Genomic DNA, 22,422 nt, shown 5'->3' on the forward strand with positions numbered 1-22,422 from the left:
GTCGCAATAGAAGTAAGAAGAAGAAAGCAGGTTTGCAGGTCTAGTCACCATTAGCTCTCATCATAAGCTGTGTTCACTGGCACTTATCACCTGATGGGATTAGCAGAGATCAGATATCGGCAGCTTCTTGACCTCTATCCCAAAACACGGCAGCCAGTGTTGTCTTTCCCTTTAGGTGTTCTGCTGAACCAGTTTGAGGATTTCTTTGCAGATGACTGTCACGTTCACTGCCCAGTTCTTTTATTTATTCAGAACAAACTGCTGTTAGTTAAACGCACCGGTTCCTGTACGCAAGGAAGGACCCATCGTGACTACTGTAGTGAGGCAAACACAAAAGTTATAATAGTGCTCTCATATGGTTAGATTGAATCGATTATTATCTGATTCTATGATTCTGCAAACCTTCCTTTGACTGCATTTCCCTGATTCTGTAAATACTTTAACCTCAAGTGTAACCCAGCTAACCAACCTAGATTTTTTTGTTGCAATTTCTATATATATTTAGCCATGTAAACCAAGCACCAGCCTCTTGGTCTGGAAAGTGAAGCCAATGATGAAGTACCATAAACCTGCATTCATTCTAATGGCCAGCAGGGGGGCAAAAAGAAGTCTGATTGTATGAAAAAGTCTATGAGAAAATGAGCCGACTTCTCTCTTGATTTATGACCTCAGTAAACATTTTCCTGATGAGTTTATGGTCTCAGTCGCTAGTTTCAAGTCTTCTTCAATACAGCACGATGTTCATTTAGTAAATGATGGTCCCATTTAGAGTCAAATAGACGATAAAACAGGGTATGCTTTAGGGCAGGGCTACCTTGTACCAGGATAGTGGCGTTCAGGTGTCTCTTGGAGTCGGCTGTTTTTTCCAGTAAGTACATTTACAAGCTAACTTTGTTAGCAGAGACTTCGCACAGTGTAGCCAGGAGCCAGCTGCAGTCAGGCTGCAGGTGTAGGTAGGCGTGCACAGTGTCTTCGGGTTCTGAGATCCTCAGCTCCACCCAAATATGGTGGGTTATGTAAACACATCATAGACTGATTTTATTCAGTGTTTCACTTTATGTGCTGCCTGAATCAGAGCTTTTGCTTTGTTGTTGGGAACAAAACGCTGCGGCACATAAACACCTAATCCATCTAAACTTGCCCCAGAATCTGAAAGTGAAATGATTTGAAGTGCTGAGTGTATTATTAGAGCATAATCTTTAGGTTCCGCTTGCCAACAGCAGCACCTGAAATATACTCTTGAGCTTAGTGAAATGTAGTTGGCTTCTCTCTTCACATCAATATGTGCCTTTGACTTTTTATCAGAGAACTAGATATAGAGTTCCATGTCCATCTTCATCTAACATTTACTATGTGAAACATGAATGTGGCTTTTACTTCCTGAGCCCTGGACCGTGTATAAAGATGGACGACTCCCCAAAAGTGAAGCCGAAACGTCTCAATCGCCCCCCTGGTGGCTGACTGCAGTGAAGGGCATAAGCCCCGCCCCCTTCATGTTAGCAGATGGGACAAACAAAAAAAATTGAAGTACACATCATGATTGACAGCTGTGATTGACTGTGGTGTGCCTGCGATTGGGTCGGGCGGGTGCATGGGTGGGACCTTGACACCGTGGCTCCGCCCCCCGCCCGATCACCACTGCGCAGACTCTGGCTCCAAATGACGTCACCAGTGCAAGATGGCAGCAGCCGTATCCGGGAGTGGCAAACACGTATCAGTCAGCATCTGCTTATGGGAAGAAAAAAAAACATGGAAGCTGCTGCACACAAACATTTTGAGGTGACAACTTTCAGGCAGTAATTAAAAATAAAACAACCAAGCGCAGATTTCTAAAACAAATGTGATGAAACGTAATTATTTAGACAAACCTGTCCACACAGACAACACGAAGACTCTTCAGGGCAGATTTCATTTGCACAGACCACTTTTACGATCTTTGCTTTTGTCTGTTTCCCTCTTGGTGTTGCAGCTTCACCACCAGATGGCTGTTCTGGTGGTGAAGCTGCAACACCAAGAGGGTTTGTTTTGCCACTCGGCGGCGGTGATGGTGGTTGTATCACATGAGAGAGTGACGTCAAAACTCACCCTCGATAACTTAATGCTACTGACTGGTCACCTTGAGCCCTCCTGAAAGGAGGAGGAGGTGGTGGGGTCACAGGGTCACTGCTCATATTGGGGATTATAAGAGATGCTTATCTGTAGGGAGGGGGTAGCAAGGTAGGAGGGGCACAGTGGGCGAGAGATAGCGAGATACAGTTTACAGGAGCCCCCGAGCTTTGCTGAAGCACCTGAACAATGTTTTCATAACAACATGTTTCGACCTTCCACTTTAGGATAGTGCCAATCTCTATTCTCTCTCAGATGAAATGTGATCCCAGCAGGTCTTTGACTTCTCTTTGAAATCTCACAAACCAACTGCATTCATTAAAGCTGAATAGACTTAATAAGTACTTTGCCTTGTCAGGGAATCAGTTGTTCCCTCTTTGAAGCATACTGTCAAACACTAAACCCTTTCTTTACCAGTCCGAGCCCCCGGGCTCAGCACACACAGCCTTACAGTCGGAACCAGAGGCTAAAAATGGGAGACAAAAACGTCTTCCTCATCATAATGGGAAATAAAAACACCACCTTTAAGACTGTTTAAGATCCTTTTTGTTCCGGCGTTTCACCGGTTTTGATGAGGAAACATGGGAATAATGGAGGAAAGGCTTATGGAAGTAGTCTGTCTCCCTGTTGCACTCTGTGTCCATAAGAGGGGGGGGGAAACATGAGTTAATTGCATTTTTTACAGACCGTCTCAAGTGGAAGCAGCTTAATGAGGTTAGGCAGCTCGCCTCATTGAGAGTCACAACTGTTCCTAATTGTGATCCCAAATATGCTCATAATCCCCTGATTTGACAGCGGCAGAGGTTTCTGGGGAGGTATTAAGGTGAAAGAAAGAGAACAAGGGACAGAAAGACAATTAGCGAGGAGAAAAACATGTGAGCAAGCACAGTGGCTTAAGGCATTTCAGTTACACGTAAAACAAACACTTACGGATGATTTTAATGCTTCGCCTGAAGTCTGCTGTGCAGTTCAAATCCATGTTGAGTTATATGTCCTGAATTATTTTATGAGCAAAAAGAGTCAGTGTGACGGTTTGTTTGCTGTTCAAATGTTCCTCTTCTTGTTCTCGGTGCCAAGGTGGCACATAACCTTGGCACTGGCCTGCCCACATGATACTGGGCTGTTGTGTCAATAGCTGTGTTGTCAGTATCAGCAGCGTGTCCACATGCCAGCGAACCTGCTGTCGTATCATGAAATGTGTGTCATTTCTAGAGTAACGCAGGGTGAGACATCAGTTATGTTGGGGTTGTCAGGATGAGCGCAGTCTCCACAAAAAGGTGAAGGAAAGCGTTTTGTAGACTAGAGCTCGGAGGTTTGTGGTAATTCATCTTGGGAATACATAAAAAAAGTTCCTAGTTCCCCCAGGGGTGTTCTTGCTCAGGTGTCATCACACGTAACAGTACTTGACTTAACTGTCTCTGTTCAAAGACTGTGGTGTATGACGCCACTTGCAACAGCTGTGGTGGGCTGGTCATAGCGTCAACCGGGAAGGCGTCAGAGATATCGACCAGGAGTCAGAAAAAACAAGGAGGCCATTCACATCCGACAGCGAGGGCCGTCTTTGAACAGTCAGGGGTTATGGTTTCCGCTGTGCCTAAATACAGCCTCGCAGAGCTGCGAGCAGGGCTGTAGACTCTCATTATCACACATTTTGTTTGTCAGGATAGGGCTCACTTTGGGAATCTCACAGTCAGTCGGTGTGAGGTGTGGTGGGAAGATGGTGGGAGTGCTGTCTTTAAAGAACTATGAATCCACATGATTGCTTTTGGCAGGGTTCGACAGTGTCCTTTTGTTCAAATCTTGAACTTTAGATAACAAGGAACAAGCCAACACTGTAGGACTGCTGACTTGAATTATGACTCTCTTTTTTTCTTCTTTTTTTATGGTGACAGATTTTCTACAGTTACCTCCAGTTCTCTTCAGTTTGTGGAGCAGTTGGAAACTCTGAATACGCACACCATCAGTGTTTCATCAGATGTTTACAGACTGGTCAAGTAGAGATTTCACCTTGACTGTAAACGGCGTTATTCAGCCCCGAAACTGCAACAAAAGACATCAGGATATAAACAAAACTGCACCCATCAGGTCACCTCTGACAAATCGTCTGCAGGGCAGAAATCAGTCCCGTGGGTTGCTTTGAATGTTGTGAATCACAATAATATTTACTCTGATCTTAAAGTCTCCACCAGCAATGTTTCACCCTGTGTCCCCTCCAGAGGCAATGTTGACGTTTCAACTCTCGGCATCAGGGCGCTGAGGCGACTGTGTGCATTGTTTTTTCGGCGAAAGAGCGGACAACAGCAGAACGCCTGTTTGACAGATGGCGGGGGTTCGCGTTCTGTGGTTCAGCATCGAGCAATCAATGCTGCCAGTGCCAGTGTCTCCGCTTTAAGGCTTTTGGGCGCATCGATGGAGCTTTGACCCCATGGCCGCGAGCTGTCCTGAGCTGTCAGACTCAAAATGTGAGATGACTCAAGGCACCGGACAGCTTCAATATGTGTCCAGTGCGCCCTAAACAAATCACGCTGCAGGCTCACAACACCGTGCTCGTGTGCAAGCTGCTGGGAATGATTCCTAATGTGTTAGTTAAAAACATGTCCTGTCCTCTGTTTCCCCCTCACGCTCCTCAGAATGAAGAACAAGCTGTGGTACTTTGAGTTTGGCACCACGGAGACCATATCTGCCACCTGCAAGAAACTCAACGAATGCATAGAAGTCGAGGTGAGTCACAGTCTTACCAGAGCGCAATGGATCAGTGGTGACGGAAAGTGATTGGTTGTGTAACTGACAGCAGTGAGGGAAAATATCTTGAAATACCCAAGAATATAAATAAAAAGTAAAATATGAAACATCTTGTGTACACTACACGTCAACAAGTTTGCTTTTCTGTCTCTTCGCTGACAGACTTTCAAGTGCTGTTATTCTTTCATGTGTTTCTAAGAAGCGTTCGCAGGTATGTACAACAAAGTCGTTTTTTCTCATATTAATGAGGTGGGCTATTCATAGCACATCATCAGATTAATGCTCCATAAAGTCACTGATTGCCTCATTCTGTCATACAGCGCGGCATAATCTGTCACCTGGGTGCTTAAAGCACAGCAAGACTCCCAGAAAACACACAAGAAACACACCGCTTTTCAGAAACCATCAGGGCCAAATGCAAACAAGCTGCTTTCCATCTCAAAGGGCTCAGGCCAAACTCCCTCGTTTCATTCTTTTAAAAAAATTGACCTTTTTTTGTTTTTGTTTTTACAAATATTGCCTTAGTCAACATATAGCTCCGCTACTTTCTTAAAGGTTGAGGCTGGCATAACTATATTTTTCAATACAAAGGCCTAATGTGTGTATAGCACGTTATTCTGTCTCTTCCTACTTTGTGTGTGTTTGTTGCACTCAGCCATTGGTTCGTACTGAAGAAAACACAACACTGGGAACTGTTATGGTGATGTTTTTCATACGAGTTACGTGGGCAGATACATGCAACTTTATTTTATAGGCATACTGCTCCTGTTTTGAAGCAGGATTTTCAGTCTGATTCAATCTCAAGGACTTCAAAGCATGATCTTCTTGTGTGTGGGCAGTTTTGTAAAGAAATATTTGGATTGTATTACACTTGACTCAGAAAACCTTGTATTTTGTTTGAAATACAGCCTCTTAGAAAGAATCATATTATGTTTGCTCTCTTACGTAAAAAAAAAAAAAAAAAAAAGCTTTTGCCTGAATTTGTCTGTGCAGCCGATTGCAAAACAGCTCTTTCATGTGTGCACGTTGGAAGATGCTGGCGTGTTTACGACACAGAGGGGGGGGGTGATTTCCACGTAACATGACATCATTTCTAACTGGGGAACAACTGTGTAGGCAAGTGGCAAATCATAAAGGCGGTCAGGTGATGTGCACAGGCGGGGGAAACTTTTGGACGGCACCTAGTGAGAAGTGCTGTACCACCGGGTGTAGAAAATAAAATCCAGACAGACAGAGAGAGAGACTAGGGAGTGGAGTCAGAGGCTTTTACTGTGAAGCAGCCGCATTAATTACGCTTGTATCACTTTAAAAAGGGAGGACTGGACTTTACACATTTGAAGTGAAACAGAGCAGAAAGCAGTGAAGCTACTACATTTTTCATATGTTATTGGTCTCAATGTAAGAGAATGTAATGCCGATGTTTTTATCTGGAAATTACACAAAAGACAAGCTGTTTTAACTAAAGTGCAAAAGTGAAACTGCACACATGTGCATGTGAAAGCAGAACAAATGTATGTACAATATATATTTGTTCAGGCACAAGTATGCATCATATTCCACATGTGTTACGTAGTTCTTCACACACACACACACACACACACACACACATTATGTGATGGTTCCTCTGTGGTTTGCCTGCCTGCATGTTGTGGGCGTGCGGTGAAGTCCAGCATTTTTGGGGCTGCTTTGACTCAGCACAAATCAGCTGTGCATGCTGAGTCACAGCGATGTGTTGTTGACATTCTCTGGTGTGTTTGGATTATTTGATGAATCCAGATGAGGCTAGAAACAATATAATTCAGTGTTAGGCCAAAGAGTGCCCAGCGGAGTAACTTTATATCTGTTAATATCGTACCGTGTGTATTGACATTGGGCCGACAGACTTTATTGCTGTCTGTTTTGCTGCTTTGCACAACTTGGAGTCTGTCCAGGTAATACATCAGGCCCAAATAAATCCCAGTCTTAAACAAATTACTGGTGCACAAAGTGGGAGCAAGCACAGACAGCTGTCTCACTCTACAATACAGCAACTCATACACTGCTGCTGTAATATCTATTAGTTTAGATGTAAGCATTAGCTTCCTTTCACTCAGTGCACTGAAATGCACACAAGAGGCTACGTTACGCAGGAAATCATTTACATGCACTATTTTGGAAGGTCACTTATTTCAGGAAAGACAACACAAGTGAACGAGAAGAAGCTGCAGAGGACTTGGGCACTGTCGATTAGATCGATTTATAGGAATAGAGCGCTATATAAAGCCGCTAATCGAGACCATGTAGATGAGAGATATAGATGGGGACCTGACGCTAGTCGGGGGGTTGTTGCAATGAAGGGGCTAGGCTGCAAGAGCGGCATCGAGATGAAACAAGTAAGGTGGTTACATTTTAGTTTTAGTCACACTTTGGGTTGACTTATTTCCAATATGAGAAAGCATTGCTACGTCTAAATGATGTCTGCTGTCAGTACAGTGATACTTTGCCTAAAAGCTTTGTCATGCACATGCTGTTTATGCCTATACATGGCCAAGAAATCATTTCTCACCAGAAGGTTAGCTGGGGAAATCAGGTTTCTCCAATTACAAAAACCTGGTTTACATGATGTTTCAGGAATCAGGTTACTGTAGAAAAGTCGACTGTAACGTACTTGCTGCAAGTGCATGAGACCACACTGAATGTCACGTTGTACTCCAAAGCAACTTTTTCAGCCCTGCTGTGTCACCTTATATCAACAAACTACATTAATTACCCTAAAAGTGGTTTCAGTTAAACTCAAAAGATCCATCTCTTACCAAAAATTAAAAGAAAACTGTTTCACTTTGAGTTCTATGTATTCATCCTGATAGTTATTGTGTGACTTGCCAAGGTCTGGAGATATCTGCCAAAGAAACGTCTGCCTGCACCGCTGAGCTCCATGGCATCGGTGGCACATTGAAATACATTGACGACTTTAACACAGGTTCAAGGAGGGGCTTTCTACCAGAATACATTATATCTCTGCACAGATGGAAGCGACACATGGCGGATCACATGAAGCTGGCTCCCCCCACCTACCATCCCCCCTTCCCTCAACCTCTTCAGCTTCACTCCCTCCACATCCCACCCAATCTTCGCTGCATTACACAGTGAACCACCAGTTCCCCCTCTCCACCCTTAAAGCATTGGGCGTCTCAGGCTCTGCACTCTTTCTGTTTGCACCCGATCTGTCCTGGACACTTTCCTCTCGTCCCTATACACAAGGATGCTTAGTGCTGACATACACTCGCATGGCTTCTTCTACCACTGCTACGCTGATGACACTCAGCTATTCTTGAAATTCCCCCCATCTGACACTCTGGACAAGACTGAGCTCATGTTCCTCCAGGGGAAAGGGTTTCCTCACCGGAAGTCGTTCATCACCACTGACAACACTGTGGCGGGGCCAACTCAGACTGCGAGGAACCTGGGAGTGACCCTGAATGACGAACTCTCGTTCTTGGCAAACAATGCCGCAGTAGCCCCCTCCTGTCAAGTCCTCCTTATAACATCAGGAGGATTTGCCCCTTCCTCACCAGGGAGGCAGCCCAGGTGCAGATCCAGGCACCTGTCATCTCCCATCTGGACTTCTGCCACTCCCCTCTTGCTCTGCAGCTAATCCAAAATGCTGCTGCCTGACTAGTATTCAACCTTCCCAAGTTTTCCCACTACTCTTCCCCGTTCAATACACCGGCTCCTTGTCGCTGTTCACATCCAGATGGTGCTGGCCGACAGGGCAGTGAAGGGAACTGCTCCTCCAAGCCATGGTCAAACCCTACACCCTGGCCTGACCATTGCGCTCCTCTGCCTCTGGATGTTTAGCTCTCACATCACTCAGAGGACCCTGTGGCTCGGTCGAGGCTCTTCTCCGTTCTGGTCTGCTGCTGGCTAAAAACTCACCTTTTCAGACTGCACCTCTCGCTAGCACTTACTTATGTCTTTGTTCTTTAAAAAAATATCTCCAAGCGCTTGTACCATAGAACTGAACATGCTTTTAGTTATTTGTTGAAAAGGGATACACTTTTGGATGATATCTATGTTGCTCCTACGTGGTTTAAATGCCCTTATTGTAATTTGCTTTGGACTAAAGCATCTGCTAAATGAAAGTAATGTAATGCAATATTACCATGGCGACTCTTATCCTACAGTGCATATACAGGAGCATAATTATTTGTATGAAACCTTCTCAATCATTTTCTGTCTCTCTGTCTCCTCTCTTAATTTCCCCTCAGTGCGACGGCATCATCTTGGACCTCAGCAACACGTCCTTGGAGGGCATCGCTGTGCTCAACATTCCCAGCATGCACGGCGGCTCCAACTTGTGGGGCGAGTCGAAGAAGAGGAGGAACTACAACCGCATGAGCAAGAAGGTTCCTGACAGGATGCCAGCCAGCACCGTCACAGACGCTAAAGAGCTCAAATTTTGCATGCAAGGTGAGTCAAAGGAGATGAATGAGGACGCAAGGAAAGTGTTGAAAGAAGGGCTACTTTGTTTTATTTCAGAGATTTTTAGAGGCCTGAAGAGGAAAACACTTCCAGTATTTTACAAGAAAAACCAGAGAGATTAAACTGTAATTTTGTAATCTTGTGTAGCAGATTTAAACTGGGACCTGACCCCCAGGTCAGGTACTACTGGTATTACTAGACTGTGTATTGATCACAGATGATGAAATACAGTCAGGATGGCAGTATTGAACGTCGACTTAATCAGTCAAAGCGACATGCCGCTGAGTGCAAATGTGGGGGGGTGAAGGGTTAAACGGTTAGTTATTAACATCCCTAATTTCGATAATATCTCGATTAATCGTTAGCATCCATGTCACAGGTTATGTTACTGACTCAGGGGAGCAAGTCAGCCTGACGGATCGGGACATTGTGTTGTTGACAGAGAACGAAGATAATGCATTTTCTGTGAGGATATACGTGAATTATGTTACCAAGATTCATTCAGTGGCATTACAGTGTTGTGTAGGTTACCAGAGGTGAACAGTCTGATGTTTTGTGCCGTCTATCTGCGTCCACTAGCCTCCAACAATTAGCATCCTCTGTCATCCTCTTGTCCCCGGGGACAGGAAGTGCTGGCAGAACTGGTATTTAAGGCCAGTGACAACCACCAAACATCTGTTTCAGATGACTGCCATGAAATGACCTTCAGCACTGCGTCAGAAAGGAAACAACAGAACGTTCATTGAATAAATGAAGACAATTGTATAATAGAAACTCCAACCGCTCCTCAGTGTGTGTTCACATTCAAACATGTGTGAGTGGTTGTGTATTTTTACACATTCCCACATGATTATGACTGATTGAGCCGTTTGTCTCGACCTTTGTATTCATAAAAGTAGAGTATGTTTTTTTTTGGATGTTAATGGGGTCAGGCGGTGCACCTCCATTATAATAACACTATGGGAAACACTGTATAATCATTGCTGTGATATTACATTGAAATTACAATCAAAGAGTTAAGGGACATAAAAAGGCCCTGACAATGTCTGTGATCAGCAGCTGCAGGGTGCCTGATGTCGTGGTTCCTACTGAAGTAGTGTATACCGCCATTAAATGTGGTTTGAACCCTCTAATCACTTTTCTCTGCGGCAATAATTGAGTTAAAATTGACTTTGGACTTTTCGAAATGATTAAGGGTTCTTGATAATCAATGGCCGTGTTCTCCTGCAGAGAGTGACCATTCAACACTTACGGCTTCCAAAATCACCACGTCACCATTTGTAGCTGCGTTGGTATTTCCAGTAATGTGCTCATTTTCACATCTCACAAACCTTCACTCTGTCACAGCTGGGCCGTAGATTCTCCATGCTTTGCTTTTAAAACACTGTACGTGACGCTCACGTGATTGTGTCACTCTGGATAATGACATTTCAGCAGCTGACGACACGAGCAGATAAACACTACCTGCTCACTACCGGAGTGTTGAGTTTATCTGCTGCTACTGCGAACAACAGGTCAGTTTACTCATCTCCGGGAGTGCTACTCGAGAAAACAGCTGTGTTAAGTCCTCTGTGGCTCTGGAGCTTTGCGACTACAAATTCAGAATAATACAGAAAGCCTGCATTACAAACTGTGTTACACGTGTATGTGGAGACCAGGCCGGCGGGGTCTGACAAAACGCATGGTTGCGGTTTGGGAAATGCAACCATGCGTTTGTGTAGCTCAAGCCATGTTCGGCAGTGAAAGTTGCCTATTGACCTCTGATGCTTTGATTTTCTTTTTTAACCCATAAGAACCCACGGTGACACCAGTGTAACACACACTTCAAAGGCCCCAGAATCTTCCTTATACAGCTTTGTGCTTGATCTTAACTCATTAAGTCCCTAAGCCACATATACGTAACAACATACAAACAAGTAAATTTACCATAAACGGCCAACGTAACGTATATGTACCATCACAGATCTTTGACATTAAGGGGTAGTATAAAAAAAAACCCCATCAGAAATGTCCTCAATGTGGTCCACTTGGTCTGTGGCGTATTCCCCATAATTTTCCTTTGAGGGGAAATGGGTCTGGGTTCTTCTGGGTTAAGTCCACCAACTTTATGGAAGTTCAATACTAAATGGCTGGTGTACCTCTTAAATGTAGTAAATACTGTAACCTCAACAGAAATACAACAAAAATGCTTCAACAGGAAGCAGAAAATGATAATAAATTATTGTAAAAGCCATAATATTTGTGTATTAGTGTATATATTTCTATAACATGGCTGCAGATGAGTTACTTCCAGCTGGTGTTCGAGCATCCGACGTCCACAAAAATAACCCGCTCTATGTTTTCACCAAGGTTTTCTCAATTCATCCCACTCCTGTCTCCCTCACTTCACTTTGTCTGTACATCTCTGCCGACTGAACTAAACCTTGTTTCCATGGAGACCTCAGGGCTATACTGAAGTAAAGACTGGAGGAGAGGAAGACACAGGTGGAAGACATACTGAAAGAAACTATAGCATAAGAGGAGACAGGGATGACTCATATCAGTCGCTTTACCTCTTACTGCGTTTTTAGCATTTAAAAGTGGGGAAACATATTACAATTCCATTATAAATATGATTCAGGCAGTGCTACCGCTATGTGTTGTTCTCATTAGGATTATTTTGAACACAGGTGGAACTGGGACCGTTAACATCACATAGTGGGTGAAATCATAATTAAGAAATTGGTGAGTGAACGTAAAATGGATTAAATACATGATGTGCTGTGAGTGAGAATTATTTTATAATCCAAGTTTAAGGGCCTGAAACTCAAACACTGGAGACTCAGACCACATGCTGGCGCCGCCCACCATTACTCAGAGACTCAAAAGGCACCCTGCGGTTCAACATGGGGAAGTTAAGAGACGTTCAAATGCATTCTATGCACAAGTCCTTCTCTTGATTCCCTCTCAAATCAGAAGCACAGAGTGGTGCCTCCATCAGCTGCGTAAAATTATTACGTAGAACTTGAAAATGCGGTGGTTGTGCGGTCAGTGCTGTACAATATAACTTTAAATGGCTACCTGGACTTGAATATGAATAAAATACTGAATTGCCTCCCAATGTAGTGGCCATTTAAGAAAATAACTGCCGAAGCTGATCGAAGCTGAGTATATAATTTACATACTCAACTAACTGAGAGAAAAGAGACAGCCTGCCTCTTTGGAGCTGTACGGGTGAATGCATCGTTACTCTTGTGAAGTCTCCTCCGCCTCTCTTTGCAGCGCTCGCGGTCCTTGTTGCCAAAGTCTCTCCATCCTCCATCATTTTAAATTATAGTATTTTCTTTTCAAGTTTCTTTGCCTTTTCCCTGCAGACGGCACCATAGATTAGTGTTGGTGAAAATCGTCAATATGTGGGGGATGTTTAGTCTTTGTAGGCGTCAAAGATCTTTAATGCTGAATCCACATAAAAGTTGAGTCCACTCGTCCCGAGGAGTGCCGCTCAACCTGTGAAAATAACAACCTGTGTTAAACAATGTCCTCTGGGTCTGGGATCAGGGTTGTCTCGGACAGAGACTTCAAACGTTTAACAGAAAGCCAGTGTTGCAAACTTGGGACGTGGAGTTTGAAAGATGTGGGCGTTTAGGAGGCAGGATTGAGTTGCATTATGGGTATTGTAGGATGCCGTGTAGTTTTGTTTTGGAGCTTGATCCATACTAGGGAGTAAAAGTGAGAATATCTTTGCCTTCGCTGCTTCAATTTGACCGCTCTTTCTACAATCAGTCTCTCGTGAGTCCTGCAACTTAATAAATGTGCAGTGCTAAATTGCTGGAGTCCCGCTTGAGCATCCTTTGAAAACACACACACACATACCATAGATACAGTTCCCATCACCATGTGGTCACCCTTTGACGCCCCATTAGCTGTTGATCCCACCGTCCTGTTCTGCTACAGAACCCAGATCACACACTACTACACACAGTTTGTATCACTGTACGCGCGAGAGCTTCTGCAGCCATTGACTCCATTCATGTTGTAAATCTTCAGCTTGGTCTTAACTCTTGACCTAAATCCGAGCAGTAATCCCAAAGTAGCCTCTTAAAGAAGTGAAGACCAACAAACTGTCCTCACTTGAAGGGATTTTCCTTATCTCATTACACAGACTGACCAGGAAAAAAAACATAAACCCTTTTACACTGTAATACAATCTAACAGGCCAGTGCTAGATAACACTTCTGTGAGTTGAATACACTAATTGAGACAATAATTATTATTATTATTGCTGCCTTTATTTAAACTCGAAACTCGATTCAGGGCTGGCCCTCATTTACAAGTTTAAAATGACTTAAAATATACAAAATAATTAAAAAAAATACGAGATAAAAAGATGAATTTGAACAAGCACAGTTCATAAAAGATACAAGGCACAAAAAAACAATTCAGTTAAAACAGGTACCAACAGAAGCTTAATCATGGATTTAAGTTCACCAAGGGGTATCAAAGGATTCATTTTTAGGGTGCTTTGTAAAAAGGTCCGGGTAGAAACTAGCAAGCAAATCTTCCAACAAGCTCAGTACAAACTCGAGGGGCAGTGTTACGCCAGATGTTTTTGTACTTTACGCACATGTATACGTACAGCACGTGCATGCATTTATATGTGTACAGTATAGTGTTTGCGCCGCACGCTTCATCTGCAAAAAAAAAAAGTAATTATTTCTGTGTGAATTCATTCACGCCGTGCACGTTAGAACGTGTGTGTGATGGAATCCTCGAGTTGCCCCCCTCAGGATTTAATCCTTATTAAATTAGCTCCTCCTGCTAATGCTGTTTGGAAACAGGACTCAGAGAGAAAGTGTGTGTCTCCATGCAAGGTATGCATTCATGTGCCTGAGTGTGTGTGTGTGTGTGTGTGTGTGTGTGTGTGTGTATGCCTGCTTGTTTATCATACAACTAATTGTTTATGGCAGTTGCTTTGCTCTGGCACAATAAACTAAAGCTTTTAAATCCATTTGCTGCAGATAATGCAATCAGCCAGGGTTACCCAGAGTGAGTGAAAGACGCCCCGGGCACTTCTGACCTCAGTGATGAAACTTCAGTCCTCTGAGTCACTGTGCTTCTGCTCTGGTTTATGTTCGGCATGGACAGAAGAGACAGACACGCAGAGACAGCCTATAGTAACGTGTAGTACAGTGAACACAGTCACATGCTTCATTGGAAGTTAAACATTGCATCTATTACTCCGTTTAAACAGCGGTCCTTAAACAGGAAGAAGGTACCTGCTAAAAGGTGTGTTCAGACTGAAATGACACTTTTGTCATTGTTTGCACAAACGCGACAGCTGGAATGTGCAATCCATGTTTATTCCCCCCCCCGAACAGCGTATTGAAACAACTGCGCAGACAAAGCAACGTACACACCAGCTGTGTGCGCGTGTGTGTCTGTGGCAGCTCAGTTGGATATTAAAACTCACGAGGAGCTCGAGTTGTTTTCCGCCTCACCGCTGTCTTTTTCTTCTGGTCTCCGTTTGTTCATGAATCAGAAACATCAAGTCTTGCGATGAGCGCTGAAGTTTTGCTCAAGATGAAGCATTTTCATCTCGTCTTTGCCTCAGCTTACACCGCCCGAAGCAAAGACACACCTGTTCACGTCCGCTCGTAACTTTGCGTCGACTTTATTTGTGGGGAGCTTTTTGAAATTGGCTTCACGGGACCTCAGGGTTAATGCGGCGGCGTCTCCACTTCACGCCCAGCCAGGGTCCTTTGTTGCATGTCATTACCCATCTCTCTCAACCTTCATTTCAAGTCGTCTCTCTCTGCCAGGGGTGGGAATCACCAGAGGCCCCCACGATGCGATATTATCACAATACTTTTTTTGCGTACTTTTTTTATATTGCGATTTTAAACATTTAGTGATATGCTCGTATTGCGATAACATATATTGCAACATATGACCTTTTTTCATCTGCAAATGATGTCCACAACGGAGAACGTTGTTAACATCGGTTTTATCTAATAAGATAAAGTTTTCAGTCGGTTCGTCTCACTTCAGTCATCAGAGCAGCAAAATGGGATTGTGGAGCAGACAGACTGACCAACACTGTCGTAAATGTTGCACCTGACAAACTGAATGTGTTAACTGAATGTATGCCTGCACTATTACAGGTATTTTGAACAAGGTGACTTGTACAAAAAAAGTTACGCAGCAACTTTGTATTTGCAATATTAGTAATTTATAAGATCGACACTTGGCGTCCGTGTATCGATACAGTGTTACCATCACAATATTGTATTTCCCCCCCACCCCTACTCTCCACTGTCGCTAAGACCTGATGCAAGTCAGGTTCAGATGGGCTCAGGTCAAATTATGAGAACAGACGTTTTGGAAGAGCCTACTAATGTGAGTAGGTCGGCCCCAGACTGGAATATCAAGCAACATGAGTAACCCCAATAAAATAAGGACCAAGTAAAGTTAGGGGACGCCAGCATTTGTTAAATCTTTTTTTTTTTGTTTGTTTTTTTTACCTAAACAAACTATTTTATTTTTAAAACACCTGCCAGGTGAGGGGAGACTCAGAGAAAGAGAGATCACACCTGAATTCTTAACACAACTATTTGTACTCATCTTGTAATGCGCTCCGCTGTGCCGACTGGTCTGACGTCACGGTGTAAATTACACTCGGTAAATGGGACAACAGAAGTCTTCGAGTGCACGTTAAGCTTTCCGAATGTGCTGTGGTGGAGAGGAAAAGTCAACCTGTCTGAATCTGCAAGTGAAGTGGGGTCAAAAGTCCGATCCTGTCAGCTGGATGAAGATCGATAACAGTCAGAGGAGCAGTGGAGCACACAGTGAGGGCTGGCGCTGCTGACAGGAACTGGATTCACGTAGGAAGGGCCCCCGGTGTCGGCCCATCCCATCACCGTGCTCCTCCTCAGTCTTTATCTCCGCACCATCTCTCCCCTCCCCTGTTTGTTTCCTGCCTGCTCCCGGATCAGATTTCCTCAACTTCCTGCTGTGGATTGATCTGGAAAAGGATGCAGATGAATAAAGTGGACGTAGCGCGCAGCTGTCGAGGGATTGAGACGTGGGAGTTGTGAGCGTTCTGGCAGCAGTAGTCAGTAGCAGGTTACAATATTCAAGTAATTCAATGTGTCCTCTCTACTCAGTAGTTAGCCACTGGCAAGCATACTTTAGGAATCACCTGGTTTTTGGTGACGGTTGGAGGGACGTCTGAAGGGCTGTGTGTGTTGGGAAAGTTACATGATTACTTATTACTGGTTAGAAAAAGTAGTTACATGGTTACTCAGCAGCAGAGGTAATAGTTACCCGACTACATTCATTTCCATCACGTCACAGATTCTGTATTTAAAACATTTAGACATAAAAAAAAAAAACAGACAGTCCACACGTCCTGTCTGCCTCTCCACACATCAGTGTCGGTGTCCACCAGTCTGTCCACTGAATACGCAGAATTTAAACTGATATCAACCCTCCCTCAAACTCCTGGTGAGACAGCAAACAAGCTAAACCCAAAAAGTAGTAAAGAGTAAAGAAATGGCCGAATTTCAGATTGTAATCTCTTCTTCTTCTTCTTCCTGAAATCCAATGATTGGCCGACGCTAGCAGTCCCAGGGGTTAAGCCAACTGTTGATGGTCAGTTAACAAACTGTGGACTGCCTGCTTGTTATACCACAACGTCTTGTTTTTTTTGTTTTTTTAATTTCAGCAAAAGCGAAAAGGTCTCCACCCCTGCGTGACGTGTGGGTGTTGCAGCTTTAGCGTAGCTGAAAAGCACCTTTGGCGTGTCGGGGCTAACTGATGAGTAAAGTAATGTTAATCCTTATTCATGAGTAATTGATTACAATTTTCTAATGAGTTGCTCAACGCTGGCACTACGTTGCTGCGGTGCTGTGTTGTTGTTGTTTTTTTTTAGAAAGCTACTATTTCAGGTACGTTCTGTCCAGGTTCCCGTTGCGTCTCTCCTTCATGACTCATTTGTTTTCTCTCCCTGCTTGTCCGACTCTCTCCTCCCTCTCCTCGTCCACCCATCACACCCCCGAGCTGTTTCCCTCCCCTCACCTTGCTTCTTCTTTCGCTCCTCCTTCCCACAAACCCCTGCCCACCCTCCCCACCAGCAGTCAAGCTGTGACACACCATGAACGAGGCTATATCAGGCCGATCACATCCAAAGACTGCATATTGTTTTCTTCTCACACAACAGAAACGGCAGACTATAATTACTGCGATTCGCCCCCACAGGTCTGTGTAGCTGGAAATAGTTCCTCTGCGAAGCTGCTGACTTGCTCTCGGTGGGTGGTGGGAGAGTGGATGACCTTCCAGTGATACATTTAGTCAAAGTTAATGAGTGACAAATGAGCGATCCTTGAAGAGGCCAATCACTTTCAGACAGGATGTACAATGGAACAGGACTATAATGTGTTCTTTCCCATGAATGTTTTTTTTTCTCGTGATGATTTGGTTCTGACAGAAAACTGACAGAAACATAGCCGTGAAATCTCACACAGTGTGTGTGTGTGTGTGTGTGTGTGTGTGTGGTGTATTTTTGTACTGTTTCATAGTAACATTGTGTTCTTTGTCAAATGGCCAAGTGCTCTCCCCCATACCTTTACCTCCGTTGGGGCTGGCGAGGTGAACTGCAGTTCCTCTTGACCATCTGCCATGACTCCGGCCACCCTGAGACAATAACAGACCGGTCGGGGGGAGGGGGGGGAGGAGGTAGGGAGGGCAAGTGGGTGGAGGAAGGATACACAAATATGCCTGCTTATAATTATAGCCCGACACCTCAATGTGATGCACAATGAAAGCTGCAGCCAGTCCTCTGGGGGATTTATAATTTAGCTTTCAGTTTCTAATTGAAGGCTTGTTATAAATAACTCATCACTAAATTTAAAACTTAAAGGACACGTCTGGTGACATTCAGTGTTTTTCTCAATGTCAACAAATCCCATGAAAAGACCAAAAAAAACCCAGCAGTAAATGCTAACAAGTATTATCTGTGTGGCCAAAGCCTGATAGAGCTGTTTCCTCTGTGCCACAGAGCTCCACTGTTGTTGAGTGACATGTTCCTTTATCACAATGAACGTGGGCACCGTAGTTTATTTTTTTATTTGATCCCACACACACCGTCATGGTGCGGTAAATACTCACTAGAGCACCAAAAGCGCTTAGTCCCCAACAAATGCACGATTTCTTTCTGTTTGAATAACGTGAGCTAAAAACTGCAGCGCCCACCTGTTTTAGGACATGATCATATTATAAGATGACGTCCTCTTTTCCCTGTTAAAGACTTCTCAAAGATACAAATACCTTCAGACTAGTCCTGTTGGGGAAGTTTACCAGAGCTACTATTAGTTCAAGGAGAAGAGAGCGTTTTCTCTTGTGAAATTGAAACACGAAATACTTCCATTTAAAGGCCCAAACACACTGAACGTGCGCCGAAAGCACATGAGGACCCGGCGACCAAAGCAGTTATTTTCTGCTGCCTCAGTACCTGTTAACAGACCCTCCCTGCATCATCTATCGTGAACGTTTACTGATCTACTGGTCATAAAAGTTAACTTGCTACATAAACCCAGGGTGCGATGTGGTGGTCTATATATCTCTGCCTCTGCTGAAATATTTTTTTATCTCTGTTGGGGACGAAATGTATCACCCCTCATAGTGATTAATGCTACTGCACCAATAGACCATAGAAAATAGCCGACCTAAAATAGAAACATTTTTAAAATATATCTAAGTAAAGCGCTGCAACGTGAGAACAGTCTATACGTCTCCTTGTCTGTCATCTGTCAAGTCTGTCATCAAAGCAGACTTTTCTTAGTCTGAGAAGAAGGCATATACTGTGACCTTTCATGTAGATAATAGAAATGTATAGAAAATGAAATGGGGGTATCTGTAATATACAAAAATGTTGCCTACCATAGCGACCATTTCCCAAAATATTGATGGTTTTGTCAAATCTGAGGCCCGCAGTGCGCCATAGGAGCATCAACTGACGTGTGTCAAATGAGTCGCTTCAATTATGTCTTTCAGTGCGTTTGGGCCTTGAGCATTAACATATTATAACGTAACATTTATGTTGCTTGTCACACACTCACACTCCCTTACCAGACTCCTTAAGCGGTCAGATTAATTATCTTTGGCTGTTAGCATTTCATCATGGTAGCAAAACACATTACATGAGCCATCAGAAACACGGTGTCTGTGCTGCTGCTGGCAGTGCCGGTGTTACACCGCCGAGAACAAGAGGCAAAGTAAACTCATTTGGTTATGTCATGTGCGGACAGCGCGTTGTTAGTGGTGTTGAAGAGAAAGAACCACCGCAGCTAACTGGACCAAAATGACATTTGCAGGTACGTTTCCATGCTGTTTAATGTGCTGCAGCGGAGCAGCTAATCAGCTATCTGGCTTGCCGGCGAATCTTTGTTTTGTGGCTCGTTCAACAAGCTAATGAGCAGGACAAGACGTGTGTTTGTTAGATAACAAGGAGACCTTAGCTGGAAAGCTAATGTGGTTGTTGTTCAGAGTCTGTGGCTCTTGTGTTGTGTAGCTGTTGACGCTAACGTTGCTGCTTTATGCAAGATTTGATTGGCTGTATCGAAATAAGGTCTCCATCTACGTAGACGATACCTAATTGTATTCTGTCGAATTAATGCCAAACTAGGGGGCAGCATAGAGGAACCAGAAAATGTGAAATATACATTTCTGATTGAAGTTGAACACAGGACAAGTGATTTACAGAGCAGATATGTTGCTGTAGCAGACAAAATAATTTGGACTTTACATCTGCAGAGAGAACGAATGGACACAGAAAGAGAAGGGAAGTCGGACAGTGTTGAGCGACAGAATAATGCGTTGTTTATTTTGGTCTTCATTTGTACTCAAATACGGAAGACAGCCTCCCTTATCCTTTAATTTATATTTTCATCTCCCTCTTTCTAGTTTTTGTTTCTTACTCCTATATATTCATATTTTGACTACTATATTTTATATATCTTGTATTTGATTAAACACATTTGAATATTAGTGTATATATATATCAGTTTAACAGTTAGAAGGTATTCTGTAGTAATGTGTTTTAAATATTCTCCCTCTATAAAGCGTGATTTTATGTAATGACTGCATTTGAAATGACTGCCTGCACAGCAGAGAAAATAGTGCAGCACAGCAGTAACGATTCTCGCTGCCCGCTGCTTGGCAAAGCAATGCCATCCCATCCCAGAATGCACTGTGGCTGCGTTATGTAAGAGGCTGTTCTATTCTATTCTTAGCTCTACCTCACTGAGAAGTAACAGTGCTGGTTGCCTGAGAGTCAAAAGCGCAGAGATCTGATGAGGCGGCAATCATCAGTGAGGTGAGAACCAGCACAGTGGGCTATTCTGCCATCAGGCTCTCACACTGGGACACGGGCAGGACGGCATGCCCATGTTTGGCGTTTGGAGGAAGTAGAGGTGTATATGGTGGGTGTGTGAAGGAGGGGGATTTATATATTTGATAGTACAGGAAAAGGGATATATGAATAGCACTGGTTTAAAATCCTAAAATAGAACATGTCAACCCTCACTGGAATTTTTTTTACTTCTTTCTTCAAACCTTCCAGCATCAGACTGTTACAGCTTTCTCACACTCCCTCTTTTACAACTTCAGAACATGACAGACTGCATCCATCGTTACAGCCTTCCTTTTAATTCCCATCTGTCATGTGTATCCATTGTGTCAGTAGTCCCCCCCCCCCCCCCCCCCCACCCCCCCTTGATCCCTTAGTCTCCAACTGTCCAGTTTTTACTTAACGGATGCCCAGTACTATTATAATTATTTCCTGGAAATCTCTGCAGAGACGGAGAGATGCATATGGTGAACATGCATCTGTGCAGGAGCATGCAGTCTAAAGATGAGGCATCATTTCTGTATTTGACGCAGGATAACGAACATGTGATCGGGGTCGTAGCTGGAATTTAGGTCACTGAGATCATGAGTGTTTTTTCTGGGAATTTATCTACAAGTAAAAACTGCATTTCATAGGCTGATTCCAGTGTTTTCTAGACTCAATAAAAAGTGAAATAATAAATAGTCCAGTATCAAGTTTTATTCAGTACACGTACAGCTAAAGCTGCAGTTGTGGATATTTTTATATTAACAATTGGTGAAATGACTCTGCAGTTCCCCTCTACGGAGCATTTTAGTGTTTCAGCTCTTTGTTTTGGTTTTACGGCCCACGACTTTACTGTTTTGGTTCACTCTCGCCAGCTCTCATCAGCCAGCTCTGATAAACCTTACTGTACACAGCTGGACCTGCTCTGCACCAAACAAGCAAACAGACAAACTTAGCAGCTAGCTGGTGGAGAAAGTGGCCGGATATTCATACCTCGTGTGTTGGTGGAGGCCAACAAAGTGACCAGACACGCGATTCCAAATGAACGACAACTGCCGGATGCGTGAATACGATTTTTAAAATGTCAGTGTTTAGTGTTTGTTTCTGCCGGTTTAAAGTCTACAATTAAAAACATACACAAGATAGACATTTTATAGGCTGATTCCAGACTATATAAAAACAGAGCTTCTTTTGGACTGAAGAGACTTAAATAATTAATAATAATAGTAATAATAATTAAGTTGTTGCAGTTTATTTCTTTTCCTCTTTTCCAAGCTACGTCTGTACTAATGCATGTGTGTCACCAAGCATTTAATTCTTAAGTGGACAAAACTGGAGTACAGCCTCTCAGTGATTCTGAAACGTGTGTTCCTTACTCTGCCCTGACATTTTCTCTTGAATTGTCATCTGAAATATTAAAGAGTGCCAGTGACTCAGCAGCAGCAAACTCATTCCCAGATAAACCTTGATCATCTTTGAAGCTGGGCCACAAAATGGCAGCGCTCTCCAAATGCCACACATGCAGGTCCACACTGCAAACACGTGAACCAGCACAAACTGCGAATCCACCGTATGTTGAAACGTACGTCACCCTGCTGCTGTACGGCTTTATCTGAACCACAGTGAGAATAAGTGATGAAGAGAGATTTTAAATAAGTTTAAAATATTTTAATATTTGTTTTGCACAAGGGAGTTTATTAGAGGAATGAGGGAAAAACTCATTGAAATGCTCTCTGTCACATTGT

At 43.5% G+C, this 22,422-nt stretch overlaps 1 protein-coding gene across 4 annotated transcripts in view; it reads left to right on the forward strand.

Annotated features, from left to right (window-relative positions):
• Positions 1-22,422, forward strand: part of LOC139291942 (diacylglycerol kinase beta) — a 76,591-nt gene that overhangs the window by 48,633 nt on the left and 5,536 nt on the right. For all 4 annotated transcript variants that reach the window (XM_070914011.1, XM_070914009.1, XM_070914012.1 and 1 more), the window contains 2 exons: positions 4,737-4,827; positions 9,096-9,297. In XM_070914011.1, the coding sequence (XP_070770112.1) occupies positions 4,737-4,827; positions 9,096-9,297 (293 nt within the window). The remainder of the gene's footprint in view (positions 1-4,736; positions 4,828-9,095; positions 9,298-22,422) is intronic.

The sequence above is a fragment of the Enoplosus armatus genome, chromosome 11, assembly GCF_043641665.1.
Source record: "Enoplosus armatus isolate fEnoArm2 chromosome 11, fEnoArm2.hap1, whole genome shotgun sequence".
Classification (NCBI taxonomy): Eukaryota; Metazoa; Chordata; class Actinopteri; order Centrarchiformes; family Enoplosidae; genus Enoplosus; species Enoplosus armatus.